The sequence below is a fragment of the Pipistrellus hanaki genome (genome assembly GCF_964339955.1).
Source record: "Pipistrellus hanaki genome assembly, chromosome: 3".
Lineage (NCBI taxonomy): Eukaryota > Metazoa > Chordata > Mammalia > Chiroptera > Vespertilionidae > Pipistrellus > Pipistrellus hanaki.
In genome coordinates, this window is record NC_140505.1 from 75,847,805 (window position 1) to 75,875,198 (window position 27,394).

The following is a 27,394-nucleotide window of genomic DNA, read 5'->3' on the forward strand; positions in this document are numbered from 1 at the left end:
AACCTATATAATAAAAGCCTAATATGTAAATTAACCGAATAGCAGAATCATGGGTGGAATGACTGGCTGCTATGATGAGCACTGACCACCAAGAGTAGAGATGCTCAACACAGGAGCTCCATCAGCCTGCAGTCCCCAGGCCAGCCAAGGCGGGTGCCAGCAGGCCGCCCTGATCACCCCGCTGGTGGCCCTGCAGAGAGAGGCGACTGGCAGTGGTGGTGGTGGATGAGGTCAGCTTGCAAGCAGGCAGCAGCAGGGGGATGGACCACCTGGCAAGTGGGCTGGTGCCACCCCACCTCCCAATAACCTTGCCAGTTGCCTCCCACAGAGAGAGGCAACTGGCAGCGGCAGAGGAGCGATTGGGGGGATGGGGCTGGCAAGCTGGCAGCACCAGGCCCGCCAAGGCAAGTGCCAGTGGGGCCCCCCTGATCACCCTGCCAGTTGTCCCACATATCAGCCCTGATTGCTGGCCAGATATAGGGACCCTAATCATGCATGAATTTCATGCACCAGGCCTCTAGTAGTCAATAATCTTGAGAATATTCTGTATGGTTCCAGGATACTGAAAATATAGAGAAGGGAACACTTTGTAAAGTATATGATTATTTAATCACTATGCTATACACTTGAAACTAATAGAAAATAACACAGAATATAAATTGTAACTGAAAAATAAAATTTCTTAAAAGAATAAAAACCATGTACTTAATAATTAATATTTTATTTTTGTTCCTAAAATTTTTACTCAAGAAAGTCATGAGAGCCGAAACCGGTTTGGCTCAGTGGATAGAGTGTTGGCCTGTGGACTGAAAAGTCCCAGGTTCGATTCTAGTCAAGGGCATATACCTTGGTTGCGGGCACATCCCTGGTAGGGAGTGAGCAGTAGGCAGCTGATTGATGTTTCTCTCTCATCAATGTTTCTAGCTCTCTAACCCTCTCTCTTTCTCTCTGTAAAAAATTAATCATATATATATATGATTATATATATATATATATATATATATATATATATATATATATATATTTATGTGAGAAAGTCATGAGAAAGAGCACTTTCATCTTACAAGGAACAAATTAAATTTTTATTTGGCCATGAACATATTTGCCTTTCAATAAAACTAAAAATGAAACATTTATCTATAATGATTAACAGTTTTAAAGAGCTTATAATTTTATCTTACACAATGTTATTTTAGTCATAGACTAGTAATAAAAAATTTATAGACAGAAGCATGAACAAAATATTTATGCTTAGCAGCACTCTAAAAATATGTTACCTAATAACAAAGAAAAATGATTGCCAGCTTCTGAATGAAACAGAAAACTAAGAAACATACCTGAGGCACTGAACGTATAATATTATTGTAAATGTTAATATTTATGGACTGCTGTGAAGGCAGTAGTAAAAAAAAAAAAACACATGAGTTTTAATAAAGTTTGTAAAACAGACCATTTAAATATCTTAACAATTTAAATCATTGTAAATTCAAGAGTTTCTTTTCTTCTAAATATTTACTTCAAATAATAGTGAAGACAACAGTTTATAAACAGGCATTCATGAGTACAATACATCTTATACATGAAAAATGTTCATGGAGTCATCTACTATTCTTCTGTAAGCCTTCCTATTGTCTTTCTACTGCTATCAATTGTAGGGATGGAAGGACTAATTAAATAAAGATTAATATATCTGCCATTAAGACAGACCTCTGACAGTGGAAGCTCATTGGTAAGATATATAAATGTAGAATCACTGTGTTGCACACCTGAAACAAATATAATATTGTATGTCAACTATACTTCAGTAAAAAATAATTAGTTGGAAACAAGAACTTGAATGATTTCTCAACATTCTTGCCTATAATTTTTGTGGCAATACTCTGTGTTCTACATTGTCCTATGGCCATGTTAATCTTTCATTGCAATGCATTTTCTTAGTTCAGCTGCAGTTTTTTCTAGTTGTTGAATGTTCCACTGCCATTGGTTTCTATTTGACTGAAGCTTGTTCAGCTGACAATGCAAACGCTTAAGAATTGCACCATATCTCTTATTTTGTACCTATGAAAAAAAGAAAACACAACAGGGCTTTACTTGACACTTAGTATAATATATATTAGTCTGCTGAGAGCCTTTTACATATAATTAAATTCTCATTACACCTTATGATGTGCATATTATGATACCCATGTTTGTATAAGGAAGCAAAAGATAAAGAGATTAAGTAATTTGACCAAGGTTTCAGATAAGCAAGTGATAATGTATGAAATTTGAATCCAAGTAAAACATCTGGGATGAAGTGTTTTCTACTTGTTAAGCAGTTACCAGTTAAGAGTAATTTTTTTTCTGTATCTACTTCTTCACTGAAACAGATTAATTGACCTAAAAGTTTTATATAATGTCCAATTCCTTGCCAGTAAGTAGATTATTGTGTATGCTGAGCCAGACAATGCGACACTGGAAGGCAATGAAGCACAGTGAAAAGTATAAGAGTTTTGGTGTCCTGGCACAAGAATGCAAAAATGTCATAATTCCTGAGATTAGTGTTCGCTCTACAAATAACATTTTTAAAACAGTTTTATTGACATACTATATAATCCACCCTTTAAACTGTACCATTTAATGGATTTTAGTATATTTATAGGGTTGTGCAGCTATCACTAAAATCAATTTTAGAACATTTCCATTAGCCCAAAATGAAACCTGGTACCCATTAATAGTGACTCCCCATTTCTTCATCCTACCTTTAGCATTAGGCAACTACTAATCTACTTTCTCTTTATATAGATTTGTCTATTCTGGACATTTTATAAAGTGGAATCATACACTCTGTGGTCTTTTGTGACAGGCTTTTTTCACTTAGCATAATGTTTTTAGCATGTATCAGTACTCCATTCCCTTTTATTGCCAAATAATATTGTACAATATACTACATCTTAATTATCTATTTTATCAGTTAAATATTTTTATTATAGTATAAATATACAGACTTTTTATCTTCACCCAAGGATATTATTATTATTATTATTATTATTATTATTGATTTTAGTAAGAGGGAAGGGGAGAGAGAAACAATGATGTGAGAGAGAAACATTGATCCGATTCCTCTGTAGGCGCCCAACCTGGGGATTGAATTCACAACTGAGGTATGTGCCTTACCAGGAATCAAACTCTTAACTTCTTGGTTTATGGGATGTTGCTCTAATCAACTGAACCACCAGGCCATGGCAACTCAGATGCTTATTAATTGTATCAAATTAGTCACAAACAAGTTAAAGACATGTATCTATAATACCTTTACAGTGAAAATTATTTACTTGATCTTAACAACATATTCTTCATTTTCATTTCCATTCATCTAAACAATTATGACTACAGTAGTCTACCAGTAGTATTCCAAACTTGGTCTCACTTTTAATTTTTTATATCAGTTTTTTTAAATTAGACTTAATAGCAAATATGAAGTCAAGGGGTTTATAGTACTGACTTTCAATGTGTTTTTTTTACTCTGCTTTATGAAGTCTCTAGGAAAGGTCATCTTTTCTGACTCATTAGCCTGTTTTCTAGCCTTTAATTGGGTGCAGGTTGTTAGTGGAATTAGATTTGTAATAATTTTAGGACAGATTGAAATAGGAGTAAATGCCTAAATAGATTCATATTTGAATACCTTTGAATGAGGGAGTTATCTCTAATTATCTATTAACTAGAGTACTGGCTCATGAAATTCATGCATGTGTAGAGTCCTTAGGCCTGGCCTGTGATGAGATCCAATCTTCCCCAGCTGCTGGCAGCCGGCCCTGCCCCCTGCTGCCAGTTGCCTTCTGTGTATGGGGTGACTAGTGGCGCGATCAAACTCTACTAGCTCCCACCTGCCTTGGCCTGGTGTTGCACATGTCTGCCACCACCCACCCCAGATCCCCATTCTCCACTGGGCAGAGCCTGCTGGCTTGGGGGAGGGATTAGGAGTTTGGCTAGCAGAGATTAGGGCCTGTGGGTTGAGGGCAGCTTCTGTGTTGAGCATCTGCCCCCTGTGGTCAGTGCATGTCATAGTGAGTGGTTGAGTAGCCTTAGCATATCATTAGCATATTATGATTTGATTAGTTGAATGGACCACCAGACACTTATTATATAGGATGTGTTGGACTTTTCTAATGCTTTATGTAGAGTTCTTTATTGTTCTTGAGCTATTTGAGGATTGAGAATAAACTATGGAAAGTATGAAAATAATGTATGTTTAAGAAAGGATTCCATAAAACTTTAAAATCCAGGTGATTAAGACTTACCTCTATTTCTTTTCTTAATTTTTCATGTGTCTTATTTTCTTCCTCAAGAAAACAAGTTTTTTCAATGATAGATTCTTTTGTAGTTGTGATTTTATCCTTTAGCTTTGTAATGTCTTCCTATATGTTTATAAAATTTAATATATACAGGTTAAACAGTGAATGATCAATATAAAGCCAAGATTTTCAGTGTTTCTATAATTTAATAAAACTAGCTGTAATATTTCTTTTTGAGAAATAGAATTAGAATATTACTTCTAAAGGTACAAGTAATAAAACACTACAATACAAACAAATAAACAAAACTTATATTTAAGCATTTACAACTAAAATCCAAATGAAGTAATATGTAAAGGATAGTGGTAATTATAGTGAAAATTGTCCAGTAACAATGTAAAGGATACTTGTAAGTCTCTAGCAAGACATAATAGATATTTTAAGTTTGTCTCTCCCACTGTCTTCAAAGAATAGTAAAAGAAATAGAAAAATGTATAAGCTGCAATTATTAATTCATATTATTTGCAAAACAGCATTAAGCATACTAAATTGCCTTGGATTGGTCTGGATCCATTAGCTTAGAAGCTAGGGCTTCAACATTTTTGTTAGTAACACTTTCTGCAACAAATGTACTAATTGTTCACTGTGATTTTGTTTGACTGTGCATTTGTATTAATCCACATGGAGTTTGGGGATGTTATCTTTATGCATTTGCACACGTGGCATAATTGTTACATAACTCATGTGCTTATCCAAATTTTTTAAAGTTGTGAAAATAGTTTTTGAATTTCTTTAGAGCAGCCATGAGTACTTGATTAAGTTAATGATAAATTTATCACTTAATAAGTGCACATGAAAAAAGAGAATAGCTCAGCCTGGGTGGTTCAGTTGGTTGAACATCATCCTGTGCACAGAAAAGTTGCTGGTTCAATTCCCACTCAGGCCACATACCTCAATTGCAAGTTCAATTCCTCTCTCTCTCTCTCTCTCTTTTTCTCTCTCTCTCTCTCTCTCCACTCTCTAAGTATGTCCTCAGGTGAGGATTTAAAAAGAAGGAAAAAAAAAGAATAGAAAAAGTTTTAATAAGTGATATTTCAAACCTGTATTTGTTTCATCCGGTTTCCTTCTGGATTCTGGAGATCTTGCCTAAGTTCCTCTTTCATTATCTTCAGTTTTTTAACAAGATCTTGTTTTTCATGTAGTTCAATCATAAATGACCATTTGCTTTCTTCCTCCTCCAAGGTATCTTTATGCACTTTAATTTTTGCGTAGTATTCATTATATTTTATCATGTGTTCCTCAAAATCTTCTTGGGCTGCTTCTATATCAAATTTAAGCTTTACATTTTCTGTATGTAAGGATTTGATTTGTGTTTCTAGGTTTTCACACTGAAGTTTGCTATTTTCTATGGCAACATCTTGCTGATAAATTAGCCTTTCTGTTTCTTTAGTTTCTGCAGAAACAGTTGCTATTTGTTTTTCTAACTCATGAAGTTCATTCTGTAAAATATTTCAACATTATTATTATTAATTCATGATACTCAACATGAGAGAAAAGTCATTTTTCTATCCATAATGCATGTAGGAAATCACAACATAAAAACATTTATCAGATATAGAAAAATTGATGTATAATGGAAGGAAACATTCAATAACATAAAAAAATTATCATCTCAGTGGAAGCCCAATTACTGTATATATTTCTTATTTTAATGTTCATATAATTCTAAATATTAAAATTTCATTTATCTTAACATTTTATATGTAAATGATATTTTACAATCATTTTAATAATATATTACATCAGAAGTACACACTAAAGAAAGACAACATGATAAAAATGGCAACACGTAGGGTTAAAAAAATCAAAATACCTAGGTTCTAGTTCCCTTACTGTTATTTAATAATTGGTATGATCATACATGGAAAACTTAATTAACCTATACAAAACTCATCATTTGTCAAATGTGTATAAAGATGTCTACCTTACCTCTCTCAGCATTTGGCAATTTTAACATTATTGGCTATGGTCCCTATGCTGTACTTTATATCCCATGACTATATGTGACTACCAATCATGTACTTCTCATTCCCTTCACATTTTCCCCCAGTCCCCTACTGCAGGTCCCCTTTGGCAACCATCAGTTGGTTCTCTGCATCTGTGGGTGTTTCCTGTTTTCACATCACCACTCTTCCCTGGTTCTCCCAGATACTGCTGAGCTTTCCTTCTCAGTCACAAAGGTTCCTTCTAAAGCGGGTCTTCCTTAGGGTGCCGTCATCAGAATTTTCTTCTTTCGTTCTATATATAATTCCTTGGGTAATCTTATCCATACTTATATGTTGAGCTGTGTCTACGCTGATAATTCACAGAACTTAAGTGGCTGTTAAGACCTACATCCAGTGGCCACTTGCCATCTCAAATGCAACATGTCAAAAATCAAACTAATCTTCCCCTCTATCCCATCCTGTCATTCCTTATATCAATTATGTAGTGTCAGAATGGTAAAACCTCAGTGACTTGTAAAACAAGTATTTATTGCTCACATGACTGTGAGCAGTTGAAGTTGGCTAGATGTGGACCTTGGTTGGATTTGCTCAAATGTCTGAGGGTTGGCTGGCTGTTACATGACTTAGTTTGGCTAGCTGGGGTGTCCTACCTTTGCATAACATATATATTATCTTTCATTCGGCCATGCCAATCATGTCCTTCTCATGATGATAGTAGATGCAGAAGAATAGAAGCCCAATTATGGAAGAGTTTTTTCAAGCTTCTCTTCAAATAACATCAGGTCACACCCCAGCTGGTCACATGATGAAACTCATCATCAAGGAGCAGATGTATGTGCACCACTGTGGCAGACCATTATAATGACACGTGGCAAAGGGTCTTATATACACGACGATGAAGAATTGGTACCAAAATGAAAATTACCACACCCTTATTTTCACAAATTAACTAATGGCACTACTTTGGGAGCCACCTTATGTCTTTCCTTCTCTTTATTATCTAACTGCAACCAAAACAACTCTGCAAGCCATCCTCCTTTTCATGATTATATTCTTTGAACACTTAATTTTGAGAGGGAGTCACTATACAAAAACGGCAGACTCAATCTATCCTTTTCCTGTCAGAGACAGAGAGGGAAGTACAGTGAAAAATGCAACATGCTGATGAATCTCTATCTTTATTTCCAGTTGACATTTCAGTTCCTATATCTAATAGACATATCAACTATACATGTTCAGAAAAGAATTCCATTTATACACTCAACATGTTCCCCTTAATCTTCTTGGTTGCAATAAGCTGCACCACTTTCCACCTGAATACTCAAAATCCCTTTTCCCTTTCCCCAACACCTATTTTCCAGCAAATCTTGCTGGTTTGGTCTCCAAAATAAAATCCCAGATTAACTTCTGATCAATTTTTTTTTTTTTTTTTTAGCACAGCCTAGCTTCTACTGGTCTTCCTGTTTCCATTATTCCCCCTGTACCTCAACCAGGCTCCATATATTAGGCAGAAGAATCTTTTAAAAAACATATATCATATCATGTTACTTATCTGCTCAAGATCCTCTAATGGTTTGCCACTGCATCTATATAATAAAAACCCAGTGGTCGTAACACTGTGACAACCAAAGACCGGTCACCAGGAGGTGCATGGAGCACCTCTTGGTCCCATGGCCCACAGGCTCTGATCTCAGCATGGCGGGCAGCAGGTGAGTGGGCCATGCAGCAAAGAGGGCATGGGGAATGGGTGCCAGGCGGGCGGGGGCAGGGAGCGCCACACAAGCTGTTATAAGGGAAAGAGCCAAATGATTTGAAACAACCAAAAAGTTCAGATACTCAACACTGGGGAGAGAGGCATGGGGACCAGCCAGGCACAAATGATCTTGTGAGGCCCACAGCAGCAACAGCAGAGTCTGGGGTCTCACCCCCTTCCCCCCCACACACACACCCCGAGGTTCCAGCAGTGTCAGTGGAATGTCGTGAAGCAACGTCAGCATCCTCAGAGCATGCGAGGCATCACAGGGTGGCGGACATGGCCCTGATAGCAGGGTAGGTTTAGGGGACCCTACATGTGCATGATTTAATCATGTGCTGGGCCTCTAGTTAATAATAAAAATCAAATTGCCAATGTGCCTTACAAAGTCATGTATGCTCTAGTCTCTATCTACATATATAATAGTTCCATTTTTCTCGTATTTTCTCTCATCCCTCTTTCTGTTTATTAAATACTAGAGGCCCGGTGCATGAAATTCGTGCATGGGCAGAGGGAGGGTGTCCCTCAGCCCAGCCTGCACCCTCTCCAATCTGCACCCTCAAGGGATGTCCGTAGGATCGGGCCTAAACGGGCAGTAGGACATCCCTCTCACAATCCAGGACTGCTGGCTCCCAATTGCTCGCCTGCCTGCCTTCTTGATTGCCCCTAACTGCTTCTGCCTGCCAGCCTGATCAATCCCTAACCACTCTCCTGCCAGCATGAGAACAATGCCTAACTGTTCCCCTGCTGGCCCAATAGTCCCCAATTGCCTTCCTCTGACAGCCCAGTCACTCCCAAATGCTCTCCCCTCCATATTCCCTCTTTATTAGATAGGGGTTTTTTTCTTTAACATATTGGACAGTGTACATGCCATGGTCTTGACAAACAAGTAAAAATGTAAACCCAAACTAAAAGTGTCATAAAATAAACTTAAACAGGAATTTCATGAGACCTTAAAAAGGTGATATCATGTGGTTGTTTCTTCCTTTTTTCCTTCTCTTTCTTTTTCTTGATGTTTCATCTTTTGTCCCTTTCCTTTTTCCTTTTATTCCTCTTCTGTCCTCTCTCTTAACTTTTCCGTTGGTAGAATCATCAGTACTTGAATCTGTCTTGATTCCAGAAGACAAAGAAGAGGGAAACACGGTCATCTGAAGAAAAAGATTATCTATCTTTTGATTCCAGAGATCAATGGTATTTCTGGTTTTGTTCTTTTCCCGGTTTGATTGTCATTTCTTCCTGCCCCAGCATCTTCAGGACTTGTGTGTGGGCACTTCTTATTCATGTCTACAAAACCTCCCTGCCTTGGTGAAAACTGTAGGGGAAAAGGCCTTGCTGGGTGGGCTCAAGCCCTGCCCGAGGTGCTTATGAACCAGGGTGGGGAGCACCCACCAACGTCCTTGCAGAGCCAACTTCTGGACCCTGGAGTACTCTCCAGTAATGTAACTGCAATGTCCCCATTTGCCTTCAGAAATTAGTTGTAAGTTACTTTTGATGTAAGACCCTACCTCAGACATTTCCTTTGCGGTTTCTAGAGATTTTAAATAAAACCCATTTACCTCCCTAACCTGGTCAGCAGTTTCTACCCAATGGGAGAGGTTTGCTGGGCAGCATCACCCAGATATCACCGCCCATCTCCAATCACTGGCATCAAGGGAAGTTCCAAGACTATAGTATGTGGGGGGGATCATCCCATGGGGGTGCAGCCTGACACCCCAGGCTGCCTCTGGGAGGGAATAGCTTTGGGGGGAGCGCCTGCCTCCCAGGCCTACACCCCTCAGCTGCATATGGGAGCTGATCGCTGGGGGGGTGGGGGGGAGAGGCGGGTATATAGGCAGTCCAGGTGTCTCCCAGGCCCACAGCCCAGGCAGGGACAGGCAGCAGATGGCACCGGTCATGCTCAGGCGCCTTTCAGGCCCACGGCCCGGGCTGGGGCAGACAGCGGATCACGCTGGCTATGCTCGGGTGCCTAGAATGCCCTTGGCCCAGGCAGCTGCGTGGGCAGCAGTTCTCTGGCGCGGGCATCAGATCGCACCGGTCATGCGTGGATGCCTCCCAGGCCCATGATGCTGGCAGTTGGATATCCCTTAAGGGGTCCCAGACTGGAGAGGGTGCAGGCTGGGCTGAGGGAAACCACCCCCCCCCCCCACCCTATGCATGCATGAATTTCATGCACCGGGCCTCTAGTGATAGTATAATTATCATCATATCTCTGTTGATGCATTAATATCTAAAGCCAACATAAAAATTAAAACTATACTGTCCACTGGGGCCCCAGCAAGGTTATCTTACATAATATTTATAAGAACTAATTAAATCATCATGAATACCTTATAGGCAGTTCCTATTATTATATCCATTTTTAAAAGGAGAAAACAGAAGCACAGATAAATTAAATCACAGAGCTGGAAGTAGCAAATCTTATCTTTCAAACTAGGCAGTTCATCTCTTAAAACTTTACAGAGCACATGGTAAAGGTACTGTTTCCACTTTGCTCTTTTAGTTATATTAATTGAATATAGCCATCTAATTATGCTATGTGCAAAATCCAAACATACCTTTGGGATTCCCTGTACTAGAATTATAAATATAATATAAAATATAAGAAACACAGAAATGTTCCTTATCTACTTAAAATGTTCACTCACAACTAGAAACTCACAAGTCATAACTTTCAAAACACTAGCTTAAAACTTAAACTTCTTTAAATTAAGGATTTTAGGAATAAATATATAATAGAAGTGAATTTTAAATAATTCTATTTGAGACATTGGGTTTAATATGTTCATACTACAGTTGCAATCACACTGTAGTATGAACATATTTGTATATTTGTATATTGGGTGTATAAAATGTCCCACAAAACTGGAATACTCAAATAGATTTCACTTAGGGATAACAGAATAATTAAGAAAGAGGTAAATATAAAAAGTATGTGTTTAAAATTGACTACCAAAATTAAGTATCCTCAATAACTTACCTGTTACTAATTTAATATAGTTTTGAAGAAAATAAAGACTCATTAGAAGACAGTATGAAACAGTTACCTGTAAATGAAACAGAACTTTTTTGTTTTTTTCTATTTCTGATGTTTGTGATTGCTGTTGCTTTGCAACTTGCTCTACAGCATCGGTTAATGAAGTTGTGTCTTGGTTAGCCAGAGCTAGACAAAGGAATAATGTATATCATAAAAATTTAAATGCAAACAAGTCATGTTTCCTTACTCGAAGTCATTACGAATGTGATTTTTTTTTTCATAAGAAAATTTAGGGTTTACAATTTTCCCTTTCTGACTATAAACAAAACCAAAATCAAAGGCCATAATAAGAGACAATTTAAAATAGCCTACTGCAATGTTGTACCTGTTTCTTTATAGAACAGTATAAATATTTTGATTGTCCCAACATTTTTTATTCAGACCATCGGCATACATACTATAATTGCACTGCCACAATAGCAACAATATAGCAATTATAGTTGATGAATTTTCATTATAAGCCTGCATTTTCAGGTTATTATACCTTTTCTAAACACTAAATAGGTTTCTTCCTGGAGAAATTTAACAGCTTCCCAGTATCCTAATTTTCTATAAAATTTAACACAATTATCCTATCATGTGCTTTCTTGTTGCTGGTTATCTTTTAATTATTTATTTATGATTGCTTCATTACCGTCTTCAGGAACTCCTTGACTCTTCCTTTCTTGGTTGACTGACATTCTTCTGTGACTTTTTCCCCCTTTTGGGATCACTTTCTTTATTCCTACAAAATAATCAACATTGATAATCTTTCTTTTTTTTTTTTTTTTTTCCTGTATATCCTGGTAATCCTGAAAATAAATTAATTGCAAATACCTCATAGGAATGGCAATAACATTTCAACATTAGTTCCAATAATTTAATTACAATGGTTAAGTTAGAGATTTTTGGAAGAAAGTACAACAGTATTTGAATCTTGGTTTTCCTGATTTTCAGCTGTTATGATCTTGAGCAAGTTTCTTAACATTTTTGGTCATTGGGGTCTTCATCTGTAAAACCTCACAGGGCTGCTGTAATAATTAAAGTAATATCTATAAAACATGCTCAACACAGTAACTGTGCTGAATAATTAATTAATATGGATTAGTAGCTGGTATTTCCAGTACTGTGATGAAATGGATTCTAAAACTATAGCCAGAGTCAGGAAGAAACAGTGCCAAGTTGGATTAGCAATATCTGCCATAGGTATAGGATGTGGAAATTTTGCAATCCTGTCCAGTGCTATTCTGGCCAGAGTAAGCCCTATGAAACTTCAAAATCATATTTTAATTTCTTCTATATCTAGGATTAACTAATAAGATGAAGGGGTAGATATTTTACTCCTTGGAAAGAGTTCCTACTTCTACCAACACAGCAAATGAAAGCTGAGTTGGCAATTAGGTGAATCCCATTTCTCCTCCAAATCATTGTGTCATCTCACTGGCAGCATTATTCCCATTAACCCCACTCCATAGAAGCCTAAGGCCCCCAGATCATTCCTTCTTATGAAGACTTGTCCTTATTAGTCTTATAAAGTCCCCTAATTTGATATGTTACCAATCCCCAATTTGTTTACGTAAATTCATTGTGATTCCTGGACTTCCAGTCCATCTTCAGCAAAATTGGCTCCATATTCAACCTCTTCAGTGAACTTTTCCTTCATCTTTTTTTCAGTTAGAACTGAAATCCTCAAAGGTACTGCTTTCTCATCCTGAAGCCACTAAGTCTGGAGGTGAGGCACCTTTTCCTGTTCGCCATTACTACTGCCAAACTATTATCCTTGACTCTCCCAAAGACTACCTAGTTTCTTTGAAGTTCATGCCATCAGGCTACTATATAAGCTACACCCTTCCTTGCTGTTATCAGTTGACTTCCAGATCTCTACTCCTCATTCCTAGATTATAGCATCCAATTTACTATGTCTCTATTACCACGCCTCTTATATTTCTTTGGGATTTCAACATCCAAACAATGGTACTTCTAATAATTTGACATCTTAGTTCTTTGATATATACTCTCCTCCATCCTTCCCAATCATCCACAGATTATAAGTGCACCTCATTCATAATATCAGATTTAAATTCTTATTTTTCATTTTCAGCTCATTCCTTCTAGCATTTTGACTATAAGAGCTATTCAACTATAGTGACTCTTCCATATTTTCACACTCCCTCAGCCCATCATCTATTCAGTTCACCCTTACCAGGCATAGATTCCTTAACATTCTCTTACAGCTATTTCCCTGGAAAATATCAACCAGTTGCTTTGCTTATGCTCTATTTAGCTGATATGCCTTTATAAAAATATCTATTTTGTGGTCCCATTTTAAATTCAAAACTATTTGTGCCAAGTGGGCCATTGATATTAGGCCATTAGGATTCACCAAGTTTCATGAATATTTATTTCACTTCTCTGTCTTCAAACCTCCAATCTTTTCCCTTCTTCTTTTAGTTGGTGATCTAGCTACTTAGTTAATTGAGAAAGTAGAATAATCAGAGAGCATGGTAATACCTCATTTACTAGTCTTCCTGCCTCTATGCCTATATCTAGTCTATTTTTTTATTGCAATGAATAAAGGGTCCTTGCTCCTATCTTAGGCCAATCCTCCACTTTTGTACTCCTTTCTCTTCTACTCAAGGACATTACTACTTCAATTATTCTATCAACAGAATTTTCTTAACTTATTCAAAGATATTATTCCTAAATGCCCATCATAAAATCAACAACAATAGCACCTTTGCGGAGAATCCAAGATGGCTGCTCGGATAGGCACCTAGCCGCAGCCGCACGCAACAATTTCAATAAAATACAACTAAAATATAAAATGGACATCACCCAGAACTACAGGAAAGTCGACTGACTGGAAATTCTACAACGAGAAGCAAGGAGAAAACCAGAAGGAAGCGCGGAGGAGCTGTAAAAGCCTAAGGTACGGAGACACGCGGCGCGGAGAGGACGGAGCCAGAGAGGAGGGAGGCCGAGTGCCTGGCTGGCGTTCCCTAGCAGGAAGCAGAGAAAAGCTCCGATTGTGCTGGGCCCCCAACTGCTCTGAACCTCCATTCTAGGCCAGACCCCGGGGACCCAGGCTCATCCATAGGGAGCTGGGCTGTAAGGCGGAACCTGGGGAAGTGGCGAAAGGAGGTCCCAGAGGCGTGCACACTGTGCGCAGAGAAGGGCCGGCCGGCTGTGCCCTAGGACTGCCCTGGCGGGAAGGAGACAGGGGCTCCAGACTGCTCTGAACGCCACCTCCAACTCCACTTCCAACTGAACTGAACCCCAGTTTCGGGCCCATTGCGGGAGAGCCTACACTGTTTGGTAGCAGGCGAAAATCGAAGGCACCTTTCTCTCAGAGGCGCTTGCAACAAGTACTGAAGGACCCTGAGTCTCAGGAGTCGCATAGGGCGGGGCTGACGGAAGCCAAAGCTGTAGGCTCCACCCTGAAACTCCGCCCCATCAGAAAAGCTGTCTGCGAAAATGCCTAAACCAAATAGATCACAAACAAAAGAAATGGAGGACAAAAAGCGACTGGATATAGAGTTCAAAACCACACTTATAAGGTTTTTCAAGAGTTTCCTAGAAAAGGCCGATAAAATAATTGAGACCTATGAGGATATGAAAAGGGATCAACAAGAAATAAAGAATACATTGTCTGAAATAAAAAATATTATACAGAGTCCTAAAAACAGAATAGAAGATCACAAGAATCAAGTCAAAGATTTAAAACATAAAGAGACAGAAGACACTCCTCTGCAGAAGCTAGAAGGCAAGAGAATCCAGAAAATTGAAGATAATGTAAGAAACCTCTGGGACAACTTCAAACGATCCAACATCAGAATCATGGGGGTCCCAGAAGATGAGAGAGAGCAAGATATCGAAAACATACTGAAAGAAATAGTGACAGAAAACTTCCCCCACCTGGTGAAAGAATTGGACTTACAAGTCCAGGAAGCACACAGAACTCCAAATAAGAGGAATCCAAAGAGGACCACACCAAGACAAATCATAATTAAGATTCCAAGAGCAAAGGACAAAGAGAGAATATTAAAAGCAGCAAGAGCTAAGCAGGAGGTTACCTATAAAGGAGCACCTATACGATTGTCAGCTGATTTCTCAACAGAAACCATGCAGGCCAGACGGGAATGGCAAGAAATATTCAAGGTGATGAATAGCAAGAACCTACAGCCAAAAATACTCTACCCAGCAAAGCTATCACTCAGAATCGAAGGTCAGATAAAGAGCTTCACTAATAAAAAAAAGCTAAAGGAGTTCATCACCACCAAACCAGAATTATATGAATTGCTGAAGGGGGTTCTTTCAGAAGAGAAAGTAAATAAAGATAAAAATTATGAACAACAAATACGTAACTATCAACAAGTGAATCTAAAAACCAAGGAAATTAAAAAAAAAAATCTGATGAACAATATTAACTGTTGAATATAATAGAATCAAAGGTATGGAAGGGGAGTGAACTAATGATTCTTGGGGAAAAGGGGAGAGGGGAATGTGGGAAGAGACTGAACATAAACTGTGCACCTATGGATGAGGACAATGGGGAGTGGGGAAAGGGCAGAGGGTGGGGTGGGAAGGGGGGGGAAAGGAACACTTGTAATAATATGAACAATAAAAATTTATTTAAAAAAAAAACAAAAAAAAACAATAGCACCTTTGCTTTACCCTGCAACCCCCTTCAGTTATTTCTTTGTTCTTTATAGCTAAGATGCTTGCTGCCCACTTCTTTCCTATCATTCTTCTTGAACCCACTATAATTAATCATTTGCCAACTTTACCTTAAAAGTTCTATGTTGTACACCTGAAATTAATATAATATTGTATGTCAACTATAATTAAAAATAAATGTAAAAAGGATAGGCAAAGTTATGCTGCAATAGCAACCTAGAAATTTCACTGGCTTAAAATAATGGTTTATTTCTTATGATGCTATATGTCAATACTAGGTTGGCAGGGAGGTTCTTCCCATCTAAGGAAACTCAGGCTGATGGAGGCTCCATCTTGACATGAGCTTCCACAAACACCATGGTAGAGGAAAGGAAACATGGTAAATCATGCTCTCAAAGTCTTCTATTATAATAATGGCCCACATAATCTCTACTTACATTCCATTGGCCAAAGCCAGTTTGTGGTCAGACCCAAGTTTATAAGGAAATTATTTCCACTATATACCCAACGAGGAATGGAATCAGAATGCCAATGCACAGCCCTAATAACGATAACCCTGATTCTGCTTTTTTATTTTTTTATTTTTATGAAGAGCCATATGCCTATCTCTACTAGCCACACTCAAGATGCTAGCATGCACATACTTGAGGCATGACAGCCAAAACAAGTTCACTTGGAAGAGATTGCAGATATATTTAAGACAGAACTTCCTTATCCTATGTGTCCTGTTATCAACAGGGCCTTCACAATATCTCTCCTGGGTTCTTCAGGAGTTGAACAGACTAATAACAACCCTTATTTGCAAGAAAATAGCAGTTAAATGTAAGAAAAGTGTGTTGGACTTTCCCCTGTTGGTACATATAACTCTGAAAAGGGCAGGGACCTTACTTAATAGGTGGCAGGGGGGAAAAATGAATATGCCCAAAATATATACCTTTAACCAGTGTGCTAGACCATTAAAAATAGGTTCTTTTATTCTTCTAAGCAGTATATTAGTAACTCCACTAATACACAAAAAGTGAAACTTACAGCTTTTATTCTTTCAATGAGAATCATTTGAAGGCCTGCTTGAAAAAACCTAACCATCTATATAAATATAAAAGCGTAAGCAACCATTAGGACAGAACGACTGGAACAACAGGTTTCTATGACATCCACTGACCAACAGAGGGCAGAAACTCAATGCAGAAGTTGCCCCCTGTTGGTCAGTGAGCTCCCACAACCAACCTCCTGTGGTCCCTCCCCCCAGCTAAAACTCTGGGTCCAGGAAGCCTGTAGGAGGAGACCCTGAAGTTGATGAGACAGAGTAGCAGCTCGGAGGGAGCAGAAGGAGCAAGGCAGCAGCTTAACTGCAAAGACTTAAGGTAAGCACCATCTTACCTTTGCCACTGCACCATGCTAATCACCCTTCTGCCCCCATCAAATATTTCTAGCTCAGCCCTGCACCTTTCCAGGCTCCCAATCTCTGAATGGCTCTTGCTCCTATGGCGGTGTGCCATCACTGGCTGAAGTCAGCTACCTATCATGCTTGGGGTGGAATCTTGAGAAAAATGTGCAGCTGAGATAGAAGAGAGGACCTGTCTGTCAGCAACTCTGCCCTAGGGAGGGTGAGGTAGCCTGAGTTCGGGCAGCAATGTAGAGCTATTTCCACCTCAGAGCATAGCTAGTGTTCAGGCCACTTTGGGGGGCTCTATCTGTGGTCTTTGCTTGCCACTACCTCAGCACATCTACACAACTAGGTCGGGGCCTACCAGTCAGCCTTCTGTGGCCTCTCCCACCTGTCTTTGCATGAATTTGTGCACTGGGCCTCTAGTAGTACCATAAACTCTCAAGTAGTGTCCTAATTGGTTTGGTTCAGTGAATAGAGCATCGGCCTGCAGACTGAAGAGTCCCAGGTTCAATTCTGGACAAGGGTATGTACTTTGGCTGTAGACACATCCCCAGTAGGGTGTGTAGAAGGCAGCTGATTGATGTTTCTCTCTCATTGATATTTCTAACTTTCTATCCCTCTCCCTTCCTCTTTGTAAAAACAATCAATAAAATACATTATATATATATATAAAAAAACCTCTCAAGTAGCAATAAAATGAAAGTTTATGGGGAAAAATAAAAAATATCTAAGCTCACTTTTATTTTAGATGGTCAGCTACTGTATGGCTTGCTGTCTATAACCCATCTCTGAATAATGTTGCATAATATTCCAAGTAGACAAATATATTCAAGGAATCATGAAGGTGTGGTAATTTAGAAAGCCCTGAATATATGTCACTCTCATCTGAAAGTAGTTTCTTTACATTTTTAATTTTATGTTCCAATTTAAATAGATTTTTTTTATTATTCTCACTAATCCATGAGATATTGTCTAAAGTCACATAGATGTGATGAGAAATTTGAATTGATAAGTAAATTAAGTTACTGTGTAATCTATGTCAGCCAAACTCACAAGCTGGCTTCCCATTCCCACATCCAATAAAAATTCACTCAATGTCCATCAAAAAGTGAACTGCCCATCTTTGCATCTCCTTTTTATTTTTTAGGGATTAAAAAAAAAATCTAATGTTGAAAGTATTACATATGTCCCCCTTTTTCTCTGATTGACCCATTTTTAAAAATATATATTTTATTGATTTTTTACAGAGAGGAAGAGAGAGAGATAGAGTTAGAAACATCGATGAGAGAATCATCGATCAGCTGCCTCTTGCACACCCCCCACTGGGGATGTGCCCGCAACCAAGGTACATGCCCTTGACCGGAATCGAACCCAGGACCCTTCAGTCCGCAGACCGATGCTCTACCACTGAGCCAAACCGGTTTCAGCTAATTGACCCATTTTAGAGCACCCCAGCTCCCATCTCGGTCTCTGCTTCCCTATTGACTGTGTAAATAGGTTATACAAATAAGCGTACAAGTTATTTGGTAGATCATTTCCCAAACCCTACCCCCTCTACCTTCTCTCTGGGATTCCACAGTCTTCTATCATATGAGTGAGATCATGTGATATTTGTCTTCCTCTGACTGGCTTATTTCACTTAGCATAATACTCTCCAGGTCCCTCCATGCTGTCTCAAAGAGTAAGATATCTTTCTTTTTCACTGCTTCATAGTATCCCAAGGTATAAATGTACCACAGCTTTTAAATCCACTTTTCTACTAATAGGCACTTAGGCTATTTCTAAATCTTAGCTATTGTCAACCGTGCTGCTATGAACAGAGGGGTGCATGTATCCTTTCTGATTGGTGTTTCTATTTTCTTGGGATATATTCCTAGAAGTGGGATCTCTGGGTCAAATGGCAGTTCCATTTTTAATTTTTTGAGGAAACTCTATACTGTTTTCCATAACAGCTACACCAGTCTGCATTCCCACCAGCAGCGATTCCCTTTTCCCCACATCCTCGCCAACACTTGACATTTGTTGATTTGTTGAAGATAGCCAGTCTGACAGGTGTGAGGTGATACCTCATCATAGTTTTAATTTGCATCTCTCTGATAATCAGTAACTTTCAGCATTTTTTCATGTCTGTTGGCCAACTATGTGTCCTCTTTGGAGACATGTCAATTTAGGTCCTTTGCCAATTTTTAAATTGGATTGTCTTCCTTTTGCAAAGTTGTATGAGTTCCTTATATATTTTATATATTAACCCTTTATCTGATGTATCATTGCCAAATGTTCTCCCATACAGTGGACTCCCTTTTAATTTTATTGATGGTTTATTTTGCTGTACAAAAGCATTTTATTTTGATGTAGTTCATTTGATTATTTTTTCCTTAGTTTCCTTTGCCCTGGAGATACATCCACAAACATATCGCTATGAGAGATGTCTGAGATTTGGCTGCCTATGGTTTCTTCTAGGATTTTTATGGTTTCATAACTCTCATTTAAGTATTTTATCCAAGTTTATTCTTATGTGCGGAATAAATTGGTGGTCTAGTTTCATTTTTTTTTTTTTTTTTTTTGCATGTATCTGTCCAATTTTCCCAGCATCATTTATTGAGGAGACTGTCTCAACTCCATTGCACGTTCTTGTCTCCACTATCAAATACTGAGAATAATGGTTTGGGTCAAGTTCTGGGATATCTATTCTGTTCCATTGATTTATATGTCTGTTCTTGTGCCAGTACCAGGTTGTTTTGATTACAGTGGCTTTGCAGTATAGCTTAATATCTGTTATTGTGATTTCTCTAACTTTGGTCTTCTTTATCAAGATTGCTGTGGCTATTTGGGATCTTTTTTCGGTTCTATATAAATTTCTGGAGAATTTGTTCTATGTTGTTGGTATTTTAATAGGCATTTCATGAAGCTATAGATTGCCTTGGGTAGTGTGAACATTTTAATGATGCTAATTCTACCAATCCATGAACAGTGTACATTCTTCCACATGTTTATATCTTCCTCTATCTCTTTTTTCAACATCCTGCAGTTTTCCAAGTATAAATCTATTATCTCCTTGGTTAAGTTTATTCCTAAATATCTGAACTTTTTTTGTTGCTATAATAAATAGGATTGTTTTTCTTTTTGAGAATTCATTATTGGTGTATGAATAAGCCATTGGTTTATGTGTGTTAATTTTATATCCTGCTACATTGCCAAATTCATTTATTAAATCTAATAGTTTCTTGGTGGAGTCTTTAGGGATTTCTCTGTATGATGTCATGTCACCTGCAAATAATGAGATTTTTACTTATCCTTTCTAATTTGGGTGCCTTTTATTTCTTCTTGTTGTCTGATCACTGTAGTTAGGACTTCCAGTAGTATGTTAAATAAGAGTGGTGAAATTGGGACATTCCTATCTTATTCTTGTTTTTAGAGGAAATGGTTTTGTTTTTGCCCATTGAGTGTGACGTAGGCTGTAGGTTTGTCATACATGGTCTTTATTATATTGAGGTATGATCCCTCTATTCCCATTTTGCTTAGAGTTTTTATCAAAAATGGGTGTTAGATTTTGTTGAATGTTTTTCTGCATCTATTGATATGATCATGTGACTTTTGTCTATCAACTTGTTTATGTATCATATTTATTGATTTGTGAATATTGTATCAGCCTTGTACCTCTAAAAGAAATTCCATTAGTTGATGTGTATGAGCTTAGTATATTGCTTGACCTGATTTGCTAATATTTTGTTCAGGGTTTTAGCATCTATGTTCATCAGGTATATTGGCATTTAATTCTTTCTTTGTAGTGTCTTTATCTGATATTGGAATTAGGATATTGGCCTCATAAAAAAGAGCTTGAAGGTAGTCCTCTCTCTTGGATTTTTTGGAAGCGTTTGATAAGGATAGGCGTTAAGCATTTCTTTGAATGTCTGGTAAAACTTCCCTGTGAAGCTATTCACACCAGGGCTTTTGTTTATTAGGACTCTTTTTATTATTATTATTATTACTGCCTCGATTTCCTCAGTTGCTATTGGCCTATTTAGCTTTTCTGATTCTTCCTGATTCAGTTTTGGAAGATTGTGTTTTTCTAGGAATTTGTCCATTTCATCCCCATTGTCCAGCTTGTTGGTATATATTTACTCATAGTATTTTCTCACACTCCTTTGTATTTCTGTTATGTCAGTTGTTCCTTCACAGCTTTTGTTTCTGATTTTAATTATTTGGGTCCTCTCACTTTGTTTTTTGATGAGTCTGGCTAAAGGCTAATCAATCTTGTTTATCTTTTCAAAGAACCAGCTTTTGGTCATTTGTATTATTATTATTGTGTCATATTTGTCTGCTCTAATCTTTATTATTTCCTTCCTTCTATTTACTCTAGGCTTCTCTTGTTGTTCTCTTTTTAATCCTTTAAGTTGTAGGTTAAATATTTTATTATTAATACTTATTTGAAGTAGACCTGTTGTGCTCTGAACTTCCTTCTCAGGACTGCTTTTGCTGTGTCCCAGAGATTTTGGGTTGTTGTGCATTCATTTTCATTTGTTTCCAGGAATTTTTTTCTTTCTTTCTTGATCTCATTGGTAACCTATTCGTTGTTTAATGATATGCTATTATTTAGCTCCATGTGTTAGAATGGTTTTACTGTAGTTGATTTTTAAAAATATATATTTTATTGATTTTTTAACAGAGAGGAAGGGAGAGAGATAAAGAGCCAGAAACGTTGATGAGAGAGAAACATCGACCAGCTGCCTCCTGCACACCCCCCACCAGGGATGTGCCCACAACCGGAATCGAACCCGGGGCCTTTCAGTCCGCAAACCACGAGCCAAACCACGCTCTACCACGAGCCAAACCAGTTTCAGCTGTAGTTGATTTCTGATTTCATTCTATTATGATCTGAGAAGGTGCTTGATAAGATTTCAATCTTCCTGAATTCGTAGAGACTTGTTTTGTGTCCTAAGATGTGGTCTACCTTTGAGAAAGATCCAGTGACCCATGTGTACTTGAGAACAATGTACTAGGTATACCAGTTAATAATGCAAAGTTTTTTCAATAGATGAGTTACACATGTGTTGATATATGATTTGATATGTATGCTATTTTGTTGTATTGACAGCAAGTTTCAAAACTTCATGTCAAATTTGCTGAAGGTGTTAACATCATAGATATTTTTATGCTTAAAAATGTCAAATTTCATGCCCCCCGCAAAAAAAAGCATTGTGGGAAGTTTTAATTAAATATTTTAAAGAAAAGTGCTGCTGAATACTTTGGGAAGCTTATGGTGAACATGCTCCATCTCAAGATACTTGTGAATGCTAGTTTAAATGCTTTAAAGGTGATGATTTCTATGTGAAAGACAAAGAACGTCAAGGTCAACCGAAAAAGTTTGAAGACCAACAATTACAAGCATAGTTGAATGAAGATAGGTGTCAAACTCATAAACAACCTTCAGAAAGATTAAACGTTGCTCAGCAAACAATTTCTGATTGTTTACAAGCAATGGGAAAGATTTTAAAGGAAGGGAAATGGCTGCCTTATCAACTGATGAAAGACAAATGGATAACTGAAAAGTCCTCAGTTAAATGTTGGTTCAATGGCACGAAAAAGTCTTTTTTTACACACAATTTTGACTGGTGATAAAAAGTCGATTTTGAGAATCTCAAATGCACAAAATCATGGGTTGATCCAGGTCAACCATCAACATCAACTTCAAGACTGAATGGCTTTGGAAAGAAGACAATGTTCTGCATTTGGTGGGATCAGAAAGGTGTGGTGTATTATGAGCTTCTAAAACCAGGTAAAACAGTTAATACTGATTGCTATCTACAACAGATAATCAATTTGAACCACACTTTGATTATGAAATGACAAGAATGTGCAGAAGACATTCTGGTAAAGTAATTTTGCTTCAGGATAATGCCCTATCACACACTTCAAAACCAATTAAAGACACGTTAAAAGATCTTGCCTGGGAAGTATTAACCCACCCACTGTATTCACCAGGCCTTGCTCCTTCAGATTACCACTTGTTCTGATCAATGGCACATGAACTTTCTGAGCATCACTTCAAACATATGAGGAAGTGGAAAATTGGGTCTCTAAATGGTTTGCCTCAAAACAAGAAAAGTTTTATTGGGACGGTATCCACAAATTACCTGAAAAATGGGAGAAATGTGTAGCTAGCGATGGACATTACTTTGAATAAAGCACTTTTGATGTTTTTCTTGAAATTATTGTGTTTTCTTTGATTACAAAATCCACCATGATTAACCAGTACACCTAGTAAATGGCTGACGAGAGACTGGATATGCAGTGACCAGGCTATGTATAAAAATAGAACTTCGACTCACAATCTGAAGCAATGAACCCAGGAAACCACGACCCACCCATCTATTATCTAAAATAACCAGCACAAAAAGCCATTTTTAAATCTGCAAATCAGGAAATTAAGACCATAATCTCTAATAATAACAATTGAGAAAACGAAACAACCCCTGTAACAGTTGGCTCCAAATGGCCAGTGCTTGATTAATAACTGATAGTTTCCCTAATTTTTGTCCCCATTTTCCACCTTGAGATCAACCAGACAAAAACAAATATGCATCCTTAACCAATGATATAGGGCCTCCTGCTTCTAGTTAGTCCAACCATGCCAACAACCTCCAATCAGGGCATACTTGAAGATTTTCCTTCTTCCACTATACTGGTAAAGCTTTCCCTTCCCAGTTCTCTGCCTGCCTGAGTCTCTGCCAAAATGTAAGTGATGGTGGCTGGCTCTTTTGCTCCAGCAAGCTGTGAATTAATAAACTTTGTTCTTATATGGTGGGTTTTTATTTCCACATTCATCTCCTTATTCAAGAAAAATAGAGGGGGATTTGATACTCAGACACACAGGAAAGTAGACCATGTAAGGATGAAGTCATAGAGCCCTAAGTCATGGAGCCACCAGAAACTAGAAGAAGCACGGAAACTTTTGAAGGCAGCACAGTCCTCACAACACCTTGATTTGAGACTTCTGCTTCCATAACTATGAGAGAATACGTTTTTGTCATTTAAAGCCATCTAATCTGTGGTAATTTATTATGACAATCTTAGGAAACTAACAGAGCTTGTAACAAAAAAAATTTCATGTTATATGTCTTTTTCTGGAAGTACCCATAGACCTTAATGTAAATGGCTTAAAAACAACTGTTCAGATTTTTTTTAAATTCCACTTGTTCTCATGAGAAGATTTACATGGTAATATAAAAATGTCTGGGGATTTCCCCAATAGTTCCCCTTAACACCCAGGAACTATCTCTGCCATCAAAATGTTCTAAGTCTCTGTAGAAGGAGACACATAGTCAAATAATTAAAATGTAGGAAGTAAGGGAGATACTGTCTAAGTCTAATAACAATCTCTAACCAATTAACTCATTCTATTTATTTTGTAAATCATAAGTTGCTAATTTCCATATTATGCTTAATGCTACATGTTTAAGAAGGTCCTGTGTAGAGAGCCTGCCCAGTTCTGCTCCTAACCAATTGATTTGTACTCTGAGAGGTTACTTGTGTTTGTTCCCAAATCTGTTTATGCCAGTTGTACTTGTTGCTGTGCTTTCACAATTTAATGTTATATAAACCAATGAAATAGAGTGGAAATAAAGTTTGCTGTTAGTTTAAAATCTATGTTTAATATTTTGGCAGCACCCGATAAAGGTGAGTTTTTTGAATGTTAGATACAATGAAAGATTATAAAGAAGAGATCTTACTCAGCTTCACAAGTATCATGAAGGTATTTTCCTCCTAAAGGAAGAAAATCTTGGGATAGCTTAACTGATGATTTAGAGGCATAGCTTATGCAAGAGATACAATGCAAAACTCTATTTATTCATCAGGCCATGTATAAAGAAAAGATTCTGTCTTTCTCAAACGAGTGACAAATGAGGAAACAGTTGTTTTAGGATAAAACAAAATGTTTAAGGTATTTATGTTATACTTTTTCATGGCTCTCTGGTTTGACTGACTTTCCTTTTAAACAGATTTATTTAGATATAATTTATAAACAGCAAGTTTATCCTTACAAATATAGTGTACAATTCAGTGGTTAATTTTCCCCCTCAATTTATTGCTTGGCTATAGGTCCAGGCTGCATCTAGGAGAGGGCTTCTTCCGTGTGAACAAAACGCTAACAAAGCAATTAATTCCACTTGGTGAGGAAATGGGAATTCAAGGAAGGGTATGTCTGAACTTGAAGGGTAGAAGTAACAAATAAGTGAAGGGAACCAATGGGGGGAAGAGGGGGCACCTGTAATGCTTTCAACAATAAAGATAGATTTTTTTCAAAAGAGACAGAAGAGTATTCTAAGTGAAGAAATAGTATATGCAAAGGATGAAATCATGTGGCCCTCCCAAGGGAACAGTCTTGAGTTTGAGTGGCTTGGGAATGGGGAAGTTGTTTTTTTCAAACCTAATTATGCATTTGAATCATATGTAGAGATTAAAACAAAACAAAAGAAAGCAAAACATGCCTAGACTTGACGACCAGAGAATATTTCAAATGTATATCTGGAATGGAGCCCCTGTATTTATTTATTCATTTATTTATTTAATTAATTATTTACTGATTATTAATCCTCACTAGAGGATATTTTTTCCATTGATTTTTAGAGTGGAAGGGAGGGGGAAAAACAGAAACACTGATGTGAGCGAGGAACATATATTGGTTGCCTCCTGCCTGTGCCCTGACCAGGGCCAGGGATTGGGCTGGCGGACAACCGAGCTAGTCCGGAATCAAACCCAAAGCCCTTCAGTCCATGGGCCAATGATCCAACCACTGAGCCAAACCAGCTAGGGCTGGGTTTATTTTTTTAAAGTTCTACTTGTCATCCTGATGTGCAGCCAGGGTTGAGATCATGGCAGTTGGTAACTGGAGATGAGGTAAGAGATTGTTAGGAGATGAGCAGTAGGACCGGATGAAAGAAAACAGTATGCCAATAAAACAGAATGACAAATCTCTCTTCCCTGACAGCTTCTCTACATTGAAATATTTTTTTTTTAATTTTTTACTGTCACTATTGTTACATGGAAGAAAATTAATTCCCACCATTTTCTATAAAAACAGGGATAAATGTGTTAAACTGGTTTTGTAACTAAAAGATCTCCTATTCTGGGTTAGTGATCCCATTCTCTAATCACATAGAAGCACTGGCCCCAGATATCCAAGATCCTTTCTCTTTCAGGTAAAGCTTCTTTAGCCCTTATTATCTGAGCGACTATAAAATTAAAGGGATCCCTTCCTTCCATCATGTCCAGTTCCACTAAAAATAACCTTTCTCCTACTCTTTTTAATATATATATATATATGTATATATATATATATATATATATATATATATATATATATATATATATATATATATTGTTGATTTTTTACAGAGAGGAAGGGAGAGAGATAGTTAGAAACATCAGCCGCCTCCTGCACAGGCAGCTGATCTATGTTTCTAACACAACCAAGGTACTTGCCCTTGACCGGAATCGAACCTGGGACCTTTCAGCCCGCAGGCCGACGCTATCCACTGAGCCAAACCGGTTTAGGTATCTTTCTCCTACTCTTTACCATAGCATCCATCTTCCACATAATATGTTTTTAAAAAACTTTAAATAAATGAATGCTATACTCCTTGGGGGCTGATAGAGTATGCTAACTTGCACTGTTACCACAATTTTAATGGTTAGTAGCTTCTAATTTTCTACTAGTGGCACATATTTTTATTTATTTAATCCTCACCTGAGGATATGTTTTCATTGATTTTGAGAGAGGAAGGGAGAGGGAGACAGAGACATCCATGGGAGACAGAATGTCTGTATCCCCCCCCTCTCCCCCACACACCCCTGACCAGGAATCCCATCCGGGACCTTCAGGCGCGGAGCTGATGCTCCCACCCGGGCGGCCGGCGGCGGGTTTAAGGGCGAGCGGAGCACCTGTCAGTGCCGGGAGGAGCGGGCAGTGCTGGTCCCGGCAAGAACGGCGATGCACGGTTCCATCCACTAAGTCGTTTCTGAAACTAAAAACAGAAAACAAAAACCTCCCTTAGGAGGCCCATGACTTAAACCCTGGACCAAACAAACTGCCAGGTGCTACGGCCCTGTCTTCCCGAACCCACAGCGGGGCGGCCAGCCGTCCGCGCTGCGAGGAAGGCGGCCGGGCCGCGCGGAGTGCGCGCCAGGGGACCCGGGACTCCCGCCCGCGTCCCTCTCGCCCCGGCTCCCCGCCCGCCGCCCTCCCCTCCCGCCCACCGCCCGCCCGGCTCCGGCGCGAAG

At 38.2% G+C, this 27,394-nt stretch overlaps 1 protein-coding gene across 4 annotated transcripts; it reads right to left on the reverse strand.

Annotated features, from left to right (window-relative positions):
- Positions 1 to 1,048: 1,048 nt before the first annotated feature.
- Positions 1,049 to 27,351, reverse strand: CCDC122 (coiled-coil domain containing 122). Of its 4 annotated transcripts, none has more exons than XM_084876574.1 (6): positions 26,964 to 27,351; positions 11,702 to 11,791; positions 11,078 to 11,193; positions 5,375 to 5,773; positions 4,281 to 4,397; positions 1,049 to 2,058 (listed from the first exon to the last, which is right to left on the reverse strand). In XM_084876574.1, the coding sequence occupies exons 1-6, from the start codon at positions 26,980 to 26,982 to the stop codon at positions 1,909 to 1,911; spliced, it is 891 nt and encodes a 296-aa protein (XP_084732700.1). In that variant the 5' UTR covers positions 26,983 to 27,351; the 3' UTR covers positions 1,049 to 1,908. The 4 variants fall into 4 exon arrangements, with proteins under 4 accessions (XP_084732700.1, XP_084732701.1, XP_084732702.1 ...); XM_084876575.1 differs by having other exon boundaries at positions 26,990 to 27,349; XM_084876576.1 differs by having other exon boundaries at positions 27,056 to 27,132.
- Positions 27,352 to 27,394: the final 43 nt, after the last annotated feature.